Here is a 12,503-nt window from a genome sequence, read left to right on the forward strand (position 1 = left end):
ACTTATTATTAAATCACTAAAAATTAAATATTTAGTAAATTATCCTACACGCACTAGATCTTGTGTTCGATCCATGACATGATACGCAAACTTTTTTTTTTCTGTCTCAAACGGAGTAATGAAACTAAAATATACAAAGTACATTTTTCTTCAAAATATTTTAGAGTTCGATAGACTCATTGATTTGCTCTTTTTTTTTTTTTCCTCAATAAATATTGTGTGGGATGACATTCCAACTCCCCTTTTCCTAAAAAAAAAAAAAAAAAAAAAATTCCAACTCCCCTTAATTCCTCATTATTTTTCCATCAACATACAATTTTTTTTTTTTGTCATTAAAAAATTACGCCTTTACAAGTAGTAATTTTTTTTTGCACTATTGGTCAAATTTTGTATTCACATACGTGCTCAAAAGAATCATTTTACTAAAGAAAATTTGGAAGAGGAGAAACTATGAAGTGTTGGTTATTTTTATTCTTAAATTTATTTACTAATTAGAGTAGTGGAAGAAAAATATATAAAGATGAATACTTAAAGATACGATGTTTACGAAACAAAGAAAAATGTGGAGTATAATATTTTAAATTGCTCCCTCCACTTTAAAATAATTGACACACTTCCAATACCAAGTAATTAAAAAAAATATATACTCCACAATAAGGACCTTAAAAATAATTATTTTAATTTATAGAGAAGTTTGCGACTCTAATTTATAACATAAAAAAAAAAATTTAAAAAAAATTAAAAAATAAAAAAAACAAACAAACGCGAGAGTGAGAAAAGTTTGTGCACTATACTGAGGTATTATTGTCTGATATGGGAACTTATTTCCTATAGGCAATTGCATTTCATTACATTAAAATTCTCACTTTCAATCTTCTAGGAATTGCATAAATTTGTTTGTTACTATGAAGGAATTTGCAACTTATGGAAATTTTGACTTTTGAGTTATCAAGGGGATATTGGTAATTTAATTTCTACATATTTCACTTTTTATATCTAACCAAACAAACCTCTGTTTCTAAATTCCCACTATGACTTTTCAATTCCCCTATTTTTTTCTCAACCAAACAAATCCTGAATATGATAAATTCAATTTAATATTACTACGAGTATAATTTTGTTTATATGTAATTAAATGTACAGTAACATGTTAATTATTTGATAAACAGTTAAAAAGATGTGTTAATTATTCTAAAAAGGAAATATTATGTGGAATAATGGCTAGCAAGTAAAGCCGCTTAGGGTCGTAGAGCCTATTATGATTTATTGAGCTGAACTGAATATTTTATAAGAGAAGGAAATTAAGAACTGAACTAAATATTTTATGACAGAAGGAAATTAAGAACTGAACTAAACTGAATATTCTATGAGAGAAGGAAATTAAAAACTGAAATGAACTAAACTGATTGGAGCTATACTGAAAATAAGTTGAAGAGAATAGGCCTGTAGATATATTGTACTAATGTTTCCTTACAAAGACATCAAGAAACTTCACGTAACACCCTTCATATCCAGAGTACGGAGTAGAGTACTAGATTTTACATTACTTTCTTCGTTTTTATTAAGTGGTATTACTTTAAAAATTATGGATCTTTAGACAATTTGTTACTAGAGAAATGTTGAGGGAAAACATTAATAAGGTCTACAGAGTATGTGATGGGAGTAAGGACATGTTATCTTCAGCTTAATTTCAGTTCACTTCAGTTTAACTCCTAATTTTCTACTCTCAAAAAGTGATGCTACGGAGTTAAAAAAAGGGATTAGTCATGAGATTTCTTCGGTCTTCCCTCGTCTATTTCAATCTTTAATATTATTAAATCTCATGGGAACAACGTGTTGGCGACATGTGTCACTCCATATCATAATGAGATTTATTACATGGCGTCACATGGATAATGACATGACGCCACATATACATATTTAGAACATATTGAATCCCCTCGCAACCCTTGCAATGTCCAACTTTTATGACCATTATTGTATTTAGACCACATTGATTTCCCGTAAATAAATTTCTCTTTACTCTATTGCATTTGTTTTTTTTTTTCCACGATTAATGTCATTCAATCACTTAATTAATATTTACCAGATTTAAATTTTCATTAACTTAGGATTCTAAAAGTTTTTTAACTTATTATGCAATTGCTTTAAAAAAAAAATTACTCGTAATTATCATGCAATTCCCTACTTAATTGTAAACCATATACTACTACATCTCTCTTTTTATCCCATATTTTTTTCCTTAAAATAATATTTTCAAGATATTATTAAAGTACATTTTATTTTATTATTAAACTTAACATAATATGTTTTCAGGATATTATTAAAACTTTAAAATATTTCATTTTTTTCAAACAAAATGTGGGGCATCGTCCGAACCTTAAACTAGTTTTAAACATAAAAGCGAAAAAAGATTAAAAAAAAAACCGCACCTTAAGGTCAGACAAATGAGAACCACTAATTAAATCAAATGATTGAAAAAATAGCCCAACACGTGTCACAATCATGACCAAAGAAGCAAGTACCTTGGTTGACGTAACGATGTGCGAGAAAAAAAATATCCTACTCTGGGCCCAAGCTACCAATCTTGCATGACACGTGCCTCAATGCTGAGCCCAGCAAATATTACACCATCCTTTTTAAGATACGGCTGTACATTTATGGGTGCGTAAAAATGGACCGAAAGATCTCACATTCTCACCGGACTCAGCTTCGCATTATACTGTTTAGTCGCAATAATTTGTCTGACACATCTAATCTACTACAGAGTACGGAGTAATATATAGAGTATAAAGACTAGTTTAAAATATTTTACATATTAAATTGTCAATATATATTATTAATATTAAATATGATAGTGAACTAGTGATGATTGTTGAGATTTTTGTTTTTAGCAGCAATTAGATGGCTTGAGTACAATACCAAAATCTTTTTGTTGTTTTGAAATTTAGATGATATAAATAACTTAGAGTCTATTCTAATTTACTGAACTGAAGTGAATTAAACTAAACTGAATTAGTTGGAGCTAAACTGAATTGAATTGAACTAATTGAAGCTGAACTGAAATTAAGCTCAAAAAAACAGACCCTTATCGGAGTTCAATAAGTTGAAAGATGTTCATCTAACTTTATAAAAGTGCTATTTGAGCAATTATTACGATAAGCTATTTTGATGTTTAGTAAAAGAGATAATTTAAAGTGTTGTTAAAGTATCTACTATTTAATTCATCTAGCTAGACAGATAAATTAATTAACCAACTACCAGTAAAGTAAAATCGTAATTAATAAACCCTTAAATTACTCTCAAATAACCTTATTGAAACATATCAAATTTATTGAACTAAAGTACTCTCATTGTATATAATTCATCTCATATGGTAATCCAATCAATAACCCTATCAAAGTAATTACTTATTTCTCTAATATTCATTTGATACCCCACACTTGCATTTTTAGTAATTTCATTTGTAAATCAACAAACAAAGCACAGTAATAGTTTAGTAATAAGAAAAATACATTTCAATCTTAAGAATGAATTCAATCCTCACAACGAGCTCTGTTAGTGAAATAAAACCCTTTTACTTTTCCAATTCTTATATTTAAGTCGTTAACTCAACTTTACCTTCTGAATGATAATCTCACTTCCACGTATACTAATGGTGTTACGTGTAACAAGAGTGAGATAGGGGCCATATAGTGCACATCAATACATCATTGTACATTTGTACATCATTATAGTCATAAGAAGATCAAAAAACCTTCACCCAGTAATTCGTACGCCTATTAAAAAATATAAAAGAAAAAAAAAGATAAAAATGAAATGAAAGCATGTGCGATATAGAGAAAGAAAACTAGTGAGCAGGAATAAGACAACTCAGCATCAACCAACCAGAAACCAATGGCGGCCCCGCTTTTGATTTCTGTCTCATATTCTCTCTCCTCTTCTCATCAGATATTTTCTGCGGTTTTTGCGGCTCAAATTTAAAGTCTCTTCCTTTCTTCTTCTTCAAACTTCAAACTACAACTCTCTTAAACTTCTCTATTTTTTATTTTTACAAAAATTAACATCATTTAGCTGAACAAAGATCGTTTATTACCCACTAGATATTTCGAGAATTTTTCCAAAAAAGGAAATTAATTATTAAAAAAAGAAGACGAAGAAGATGATGGGTCAATGTACAGTGAAAGAAAGAAGAAAAGTGAAAAATTAGCTGGGTTTGTAGAATGGAGAATCAAGTGTTTATAATTAGGTTTTGTGGGTATTTTGTAGAAGATAAAGGGGGTGGTTAATTTTATTTAATTTTATTTTTAATTGATTTTTGCATTTAAATTTAGTGGGGCAAATTGGAGGAAGACATGGATGTGGTAGTAATGGAGGTCGAAGAAGAAGAAGAGGAGAGAGAAAATGGGTCAGAAGATTTGAAATGGGAGAATATAATGCCAAGAATGGTGCTCAGAGTTCTTCTTGTTGAAGCTGATGATTCTACTCGACATATTATTGGTGCCCTCCTTCGCAAATATAATTACAAAGGTATAAATTAATCAATTGAATTAATTTTTATTTTTTAGAATGAATTTTGCTGGGTTTATTAAACTGATTGTTTTTTCATGTGATTTTTGAAGGGATGGTAATTTTTTGGTGATGGGATAGTTAGAATGGTTAATTACTGTGAGATATTTATAGAATTTGATGAAAATGACTTGTGGTTTGAGTTGAAGTTTAGCATTGGATGTAATTGAGTTTTGATGTTGTGAAATTTAGCTGGTGAAGCTTCAATTCTGTGAAAAAATTGTTAATTTATTAGATTGCTGATTTGTTTGATTTTTGAATGATTATGGAGTAGTGAAAAAAGGGTAATCTGTTTATGAAAATGGTGGGAGTCAAACTGAGATCTACATTTCAAAACCAGTTGACATTTGACAATAAGAGGAGTAGCCCCGGACATTCGGTATGGTTATCTCATCTGACCATGACAAGAGACTATTGGGTGGTCCATTATGTTGACCTCTCTTCCCCAAATTGGGGGTGAGGAATGGTTTGGTTTGTGGAGTTTGTGAGCAACATTCTGATGTTTGCAAGTTCTCAATTGTTTATTTTAGGAAATTTTTTTGCTCAGTGATGCTTGAATTAGAGATGGAACCAGGATTTAAGTTTGTAGACTGAACTTTAGTGACTGGATTTTAGATGCTTCTGAATCTAGCGCTTTCACAAGATTCCTAAGTTTTTTTTTTTATTAAACCTTTTTGTTGAAAGTTGAAGATTGAGTTTTACTTTAAAAAGCTTTTGTATGCTAGTATCCTGGTAGTAGTAGTAGTTGTGGACTACAATGTATTAGTTAGTAGCAATGGAATTGTTACACACTTACATAATAGAAGTGATGAAAACTTTTTGTAGTGTAATCGTAACAATTATTACGTAGTAGTATTAGTACGTGGAATCTTTACGTAGTGGTTTTAGTATGTGGAATATTTACGTAGTAGTAGTAGTAGTACGTGTCTAGATTGCATTTTGTTGATTTGGTGTGTGGTTGCTCAATCTCTAGCTGCTAGATCTATATGCATACAATGTGTGCTTTAAAGTTAAATAACACGTTCAACAATCATTTTTAAAGTGAATGTAATAAGAGCATTTTAGGTGGACACCAAACTCTCTTGGAGTTGGCTGAAGGCTGATATTGTAGCGATGCAGCTTAGTACTATATCCGCACAACTTTTATTTGTCCCCCTTTCTCCACCTTCCTCGCATTTTCAAGCTTAAAAACTGGTGTTATATGCTGAGTTTTTATTTTTCCCTTTTACTCTTTGTCATCATGTTTCATTCAACCTTTATACTAATTTTCTGATTGCACCAGCTGAATATTTTGAAGCAAATGGGCTCTTATTCTTTTTTATTTATTTTTTTATTTGGCAGTTGCTGCTATTTCAGATGGATTGAAGGCTTGGGAAATCCTCAAGCGCCGGCACAATAGCATAGACCTCATATTAACGGAACTGGATTTGCCATCAATATCTGGATATGCTCTTCTCACATTAATCATGGAACACGATGGCTGCAAAAATATTCCTGTTATAAGTGTGTCTCATGAATTTAATTAATTTTGTTCTTTTGTTCGATTTTCCCCTCACTCCAGCAAATAACCTTTTATTAATGATCATGCAGTTATGTCATCACAGGATTCAATAAGCATGGTGTTAAAATGCTTATTAAAGGGTGCAGCTGACTTTCTTGTAAAGCCTGTCAGGAAAAATGAACTGAAAAACCTGTGGCGCCATGTCTGGAAGAGGCTTGCTGTATCATCTTACCTTCCATACCTTTTTTTTGTTGAATTATTTTAACTTTCTAGTGCTGTTTCTGATATTTTATTGCTCTTTCCTTTCACAGAACAATGGTGGAAATAATCCTCAAAATTTAACAATTGGACAACATAAAGCTGAGGCCCCATTTGAGAACAATCAAGCAACCAATCACTCTGGTGATAATGTCTCTTCCAGCTGGAGAAGTAGCGACTTCAGTGAAAAAGCTACTGATGCCCAAGTGAGTGTCAACACATGCTTGCTACACTGCTGATCCTTTTTGTTATTTTAGTATTGCTGAATAGGTTCTGGTATGAAGGATTGAAGGGTTTAACATCTAGACCTGGCAAATCTGAGCTGACCCAAATCATAACTGAAACAGTAATACCCACCTAAAGCTCATATGGCTTAAAATGATCTTTTTTTCATCAAATATAATTGAAATAGATTATGGCTGATACAATGCGAACAAATGGACTCATCCTCCAAATGCCCTGAACTTTGACTCAAGCCAATCCCTAAGACCCATTTGCCACCTTTACATTAGCTTCCATGCAATCAATTTTGTCTGAAATTTTCTTTGCACATGTTGAACACCATCACTATTTAATCTGTTAAAAAAAACCCCCTGAGTCTGACTAGCTGATTTGTGAGTGAGGCCAATCTTGTGGAAAATGTCAATTCCAGCTCAAATTAGATTCACAAAGTTTTACAAAGAGGTTGCAATTTTGCGTCGTTTCCAGATACGTGTTCCACAGAAGCTAAGCATGTATTCATGATAATTTTGCAGTGTCTCTTACGGATGAAACATGGAGAAGAAACTGAAGTCCGCGGCAGGGAAGATAAACATCAGGCTAAGGATGTCAAATTGGAGGAGGGATTGTCCTTACATACCAATGTCATAGATGGTATGTTTATTTGTGGCAAGTCTTAGATCACTGATCAGGATCTTAGATGGCTTGCTGACATCAGCATCTCATCATCATTTTGTTGCAGACAATACAGATAAATTAGGTTCTAATGTTCAACTATCAAAAGAAATTAATGTTTCAACTTCTCCAAGAGTTGAAGATGGATCCTGTGCTGGTATAGCAACTGATTGTGGAGGCAAAGGCCCAGGAAATCACACAGATAAAGCTAAAATTGCTGGCCATGATCTTCCTCAACCTTCAATTGAAGCTGTTGACTTGATTGGGAGAATAAAGGAACAAGAAGGCGCAGCAAGGGGAGAGAGTTTCAATGGAGAGTTTAACGGACACAATTCTACTCTTGCACTAGAACTTTCTTTGAAAAGACCTCTCAATTCAGAGACCAAAGAGGTACATGAGAGGCAAATACTGAATCATTCTAATGCCTCGGCCTTCTCATGGTAAGTTACCATTTCATGCTCCCCCCCCCCCCCTCTCTCCTCATACAGTTCATGTTATATAGATTCACTGTGAAAAGGAAACTCTCGTATCCCAAGGAGGTATGGTCAATAAATTTGAGGGTTAAGGATTTTAATGGATTTTGGCAACCCCTGACGAGGAAATTGTTATAGATTTGGGGAACTTATTAAGGATGCGAGTTGACTGTCAATTTAGATTAGTGCAAGTTTTTTCACTTTTTGATATCAATATAAGCATCAGAATTGCTTACATAGAGTGGGGCAGTGTACACATGTTTTGTGTGTGGCTTATTATTTTGGAGGGAAGGGGTCAAGGGGAGTGGATGCTTCCCCCCCCCCCCCCCCCCCCCCCCTCTCTCATATTTCCAGTTGTGGAGGCTTGTGTTCATTAGTCTTTTGCTGATGTTCAGGTTTCCGTATTAATAGTAGTGTGCTTATATAACTGGTGCATGATACTGGTGTAGGCGTGTAGCATTTATGACTGGTTTTTGGCATTACTTGCTGTGAACATAATCAAGTAGTGCTATCTTTTTCTGCAGGTATAGCAGTATCAAGAAGCCTCGGACCTCTGTCCCGTCAGCAGGTGATGAACTGCCAAAAATCAAAGGTCCTGCTGATTCTCTACTGTGGCCTAAGCCTTGCAGCAGCGATTTGGAAGACAAGCCCAACATTCTTGCTCCTCAATCTGCACATTGTGACCCAGTTTCCCCTCAGCATCAAATTGGGCCCGTTCCCCTACCAGCACTTGCATTTGATAGTGGTGTATGGGCTAGCTATGGTGCTGTATTCCAGCCAATATTTAATCCATACACACGCCCAACAGCAAGAAGTCCGAACTCGGCATTGCAAAGAGAGGAGTCACCTCTTATGATTAGTCCTTCAAAACTCTCTGACCCAGGGACTCATAGCTCTATTCAAGGGTGTGGCCAAGCTGGGGACGAGCTTAAAGCTAGGGAATCAGCTGATCAATCTGGGTACAGCAGCTCACAAGTCCTGGATCCAAGTGGCAGTAGCACTCAGTGTAATGATTTTGGTAATCAACAAAATCTCAGTGCACATGGAAGTGCATCTGAGATTACTGATGTTAATGCCACTGCCCCTGGCATGAAGGAATCGAGCCTTGTTGAGGAGACTGAAGGCTGTAAGCCCTTAGTACATGATCAGTTCAAGTTAAAAATGGGTCTTCATTCTGCAGAAAGAGAAGCAGCTCTAGCTAAGTTCCTACAAAAACGGAAAAACCGATGCTTTGAGAAAAAGGTGAGCAAACATCAGGTGACAAATATTTGCGGTATATGAACTTGACCTGAACTATTTGTGTGCACCTCTAGATTACCATATGCCAAAATGTTTACATGTCTTGATCTTTAATGTCGATTTGTGGATCATCTCACCAAGTATTTGATTAAATGCAGGTGCGGTATCAAAGCAGGAAAAAACTAGCAGAGCAGCGGCCTAGGGTGAAAGGACAGTTTGTTCGCCAAGTCCCAAGTGATCAAGTGGTAGCTAATGATAAACTATAGAATTTTTTTTTTTTCATTTTTTTTTTAACAAACTCTTGTTTCTCTTCTCTTTTTTCATCCATTTATATCGAGTGGAAGGAAAACAAGGATCAAATGAAAGAAACCAGTTCTCTAGAAATTGTTGATGATGCGGATACCTGTAGCTTGTAGCAATTTAGGAACATGGAAAAAGTTAGGTTGTGGTAGCTTAAAATGGTCTTATATGTAGCATTTGTTTATCTTCACGAGCTTCTGATTCTATATATTATATACATACCTGTATTACATGCATTCTTTATCTGATCAACTATAAGAATGAAAATTGTCTTGTAAATTTGTAATTTGTACATTTCCTCCACCCTTTATTTGCACGATTTTGGTGTTATATAGACTTCATACTTATTGCTGATTGTATACATTATCTGAACCTTGCTGTTAGCATCTTGGGTTCGGGAGTACTGTCTTACTGACTACACAGGGTGAATACCATGTGTTCAGGGATAGTTGGATGTTTTTTTCGAAATGTTGAGTTATTTGGTTACAAATCCGCCTATCAAGTACTGCTTAAACTTGCCATTGTGAAGGATGAATCGCCTATTAAGTACGAGTACTACTTAATTTTGTCATTGTGAAGGACTTAGATTATACTTTGTATGCACTATATATGCCACCCTCTAACCTCACAGTTACAACAAATAAAGAGTGAGGGTTTGCTCAAATGGTTAGAGCTCTCCTATTTCCAAGAGATCTTGAGATTGGTTCTCATTGTAGCTTTCCAAACACCAAAAAAAAAAAAAAAAAAAAAAAAAAATACAATCACAACAATTAATTATTATATGGACTTTAGATTAAATGCAACCTCCCTTTAAATCATGACTATAACTAATATTAACTAATATTTATTTATGATTGAATAAGGAAATGAAAATTGATATTCTGGTTAAAAGCAAGAGAAGAGGAAATAGATAGATACCCAAATAACTGTAAAATGGGGAACATTGAAATATAAAAATAGAAGAAAAGAGGGATTAAAAATGATGCTTTAGTAGTTTGTACTATAAAATGAGTAGATAGTCAATTAAGCATATATTCTCCTACCATGCCAAGATTAATTATCAACCAACTGACTAATATTAGTGTATTTGGGAGGGATTCCTTGATGCTTTTGTACTGGTTGTTTAATTTTGCAATTGGACGGCCGCCACCAATTTGTACAACTTTCAATTTCATAGTTCGATTCATATCATCATATGTTTATTAGACTCTCTTCAAAATTGGAGGAAATTAAATTTTAAAGTAGGATTATATGGCAGTAGATCTTAAATTAAATCTTTCTTTGTTAATAATAGAGTTAGGTTATTTGTTTAATTATTTACTTGTACTATCCATTATGCAATTATTCATTTACTTATTATAATATGACTAGCTATTAGATATTTAACATCTACATAGTAATAGAGCAATTGAACCCTCCAAAAAAAAAAAAAAAAAAAAAAAGGGTAATCGACTATTATCATTCGTACTTTGTTAGATACATGCCCTGTTTGGTGAAAAGCTTAAAGGTGAAATCTGAAACTGATTGTGTTAGCTGATTTTGACTAGCTGATTGTGTTAAATGATTTGACTAACTCATTTTATTAGCTGATTGTATAAAAGTGTTTGGTAAATAACTAGTTGTTTAAAGCTGATTGAGCATATAAAATGACCAATAAGCTAATTATAGGGTAGGTAGTTTATAAAGAATTTTAAAGTAAATGAGGGTATAAGTGTCATTCATCATAATAATTGAATAAGCTATTTGAAAAAGCTTTTAAAAAGGAGCTTTTTGTAAAAGATTTTATTTAGTAGAATAAGCTCTTTAAATAAGCTTTTCACCAAACCCTTTATATTAGCTTATTTAATAGTCAATAAGCTAATATTGGTCAAATAAGCTAATTTTGCTCAAATAAACTGATTACCAAACACAACCACAAACTATTTCTTATGTCCCTTAATATTTATCTCATGTTTTTGGTTCGCCTCTTCAAATTTGCTCCATAATACTTTTGATTGTAATAAGTTAATAACTACGCTTTTACTTTCACGATCACTGCATCAATGATGAATCTCGATCACCACTTTTTTCTATCATCAACTCCTTTTTTTAAAAAAAAATTTAATGGGATAAAAAAAATAAGAAACAGAGGAAGTAATGACTAGGGTTACAGTTGTTTGGCGCATGGACACTACCTAGTGAGAATTGGAATGCAAAAATGCAGCCACGTGTTACTTTTCATGCAGATGCGTCTCCATCGAATTGTCGGTGCTCACCCTTTGCTATATCCCTTTAAAAAATGAAGAAAATGACTGGGGGGCATATTAATATTGTAGTACTCCGTATTAAACTAAAATAAAACTAATTTTATATGAGTGTAACATTAATATTTTCAATTATATCATAATATACGAAACTAAAGTTGATATTTCATTCTTTTTTTGGAAAAAGTGTTTGTTTGATTGATTTTAAGGTGGAGCATTAGGTTTGAAGTAAATGAAAAACTAGGTTGAGGGTGCGTTTGCATATTACTAGCCAATTGTCTCAATAATCATTGGAGAGAAGAGCAAAAAGAATTACTGTACTTCCTCTATTCCACTTTATTTAAATTGACATATAATATTTTGTTAAATGATATGTAAAAAATTAGAAACAAAATGACAATATTGCAATTAATTTGGAACAAGAAAAAAAAATACATGTTAATTAATTTGGGACAAAGAGAGTAAAAAATGAAGGAAAATGGTTAAAAATTTCCTTCGTTTAGTAATGCTCTGTAATTTATTACAACATTTTAATTTTTATATCCTGTAATGTGTATATAAATATATTTTTTACAATGCTTTGAATCGGACTATTATGTTAAGAATTTTGGGATAAAATATGAAACTATAAAAATAGATAAAGTTTTGTGAAACATAAAATGCAAATTTCAAATTGATCTTAGTAATCGAATACAACTAGCTACCTAATAACCAAATTATTGTGCAAAGCAAACTTTAATATTCCACCCATATAAAGCATGCATATGCCAACTTGAGTTTAACACACACACACTATTCCCTACACTAATAATAATAACTTTAACTTCCTCCTTTGCTTCCACACTCCCTCCCCTTCATCCCTCCTCATCTCCCTACCTACATGTATCCGGGAGAAGAGCCGCCCCGCCATCACCACCTCCCTAAGATGGACGACGAAGACGACGACGATGATGACGACTACGACGATCACCAACCACCTTACCCTAATGTAGTAACCCATCACCAACATCCACCTGACACCCCACA

At 33.2% G+C, this 12,503-nt stretch overlaps 1 protein-coding gene across 1 annotated transcript; it reads left to right on the forward strand.

Moving 5' to 3' along the window:
* Positions 1 to 3,960: 3,960 nt before the first annotated feature.
* LOC145586891 (two-component response regulator-like APRR5) lies at positions 3,961 to 9,564 on the forward strand. The gene is made up of 8 exons (XM_081643850.1): positions 3,961 to 4,530; positions 5,911 to 6,072; positions 6,160 to 6,290; positions 6,382 to 6,534; positions 7,084 to 7,201; positions 7,290 to 7,662; positions 8,220 to 8,937; positions 9,093 to 9,564. Exons 1-8 carry the CDS (start codon positions 4,356 to 4,358, stop codon positions 9,198 to 9,200), a joined length of 1,938 nt encoding a protein of 645 aa, XP_081499976.1. The 5' UTR covers positions 3,961 to 4,355; the 3' UTR covers positions 9,201 to 9,564.
* Positions 9,565 to 12,503: the final 2,939 nt, after the last annotated feature.

This window comes from Chenopodium album, chromosome 16, assembly GCF_948465745.1.
Source record: "Chenopodium album chromosome 16, dcCheAlbu1.1, whole genome shotgun sequence".
Taxonomy (NCBI): domain Eukaryota; kingdom Viridiplantae; phylum Streptophyta; class Magnoliopsida; order Caryophyllales; family Amaranthaceae; genus Chenopodium; species Chenopodium album.

Coding starts and splice junctions, on each gene's coding strand:
- LOC145586891 (XM_081643850.1), top strand. CDS start 4,356: ATGGATGTGGTAGTAATGGAGGTCGAAGAAGAAGAAGAGGAGAGAGAA. Junction 6,073..6,159: donor CAAAAATATTCCTGTTATAA/GTGTGTCTCATG, acceptor ATGATCATGCAG/TTATGTCATCACAGGATTCA. Junction 6,291..6,381: donor ATGTCTGGAAGAGGCTTGCT/GTATCATCTTAC, acceptor TTCCTTTCACAG/AACAATGGTGGAAATAATCC.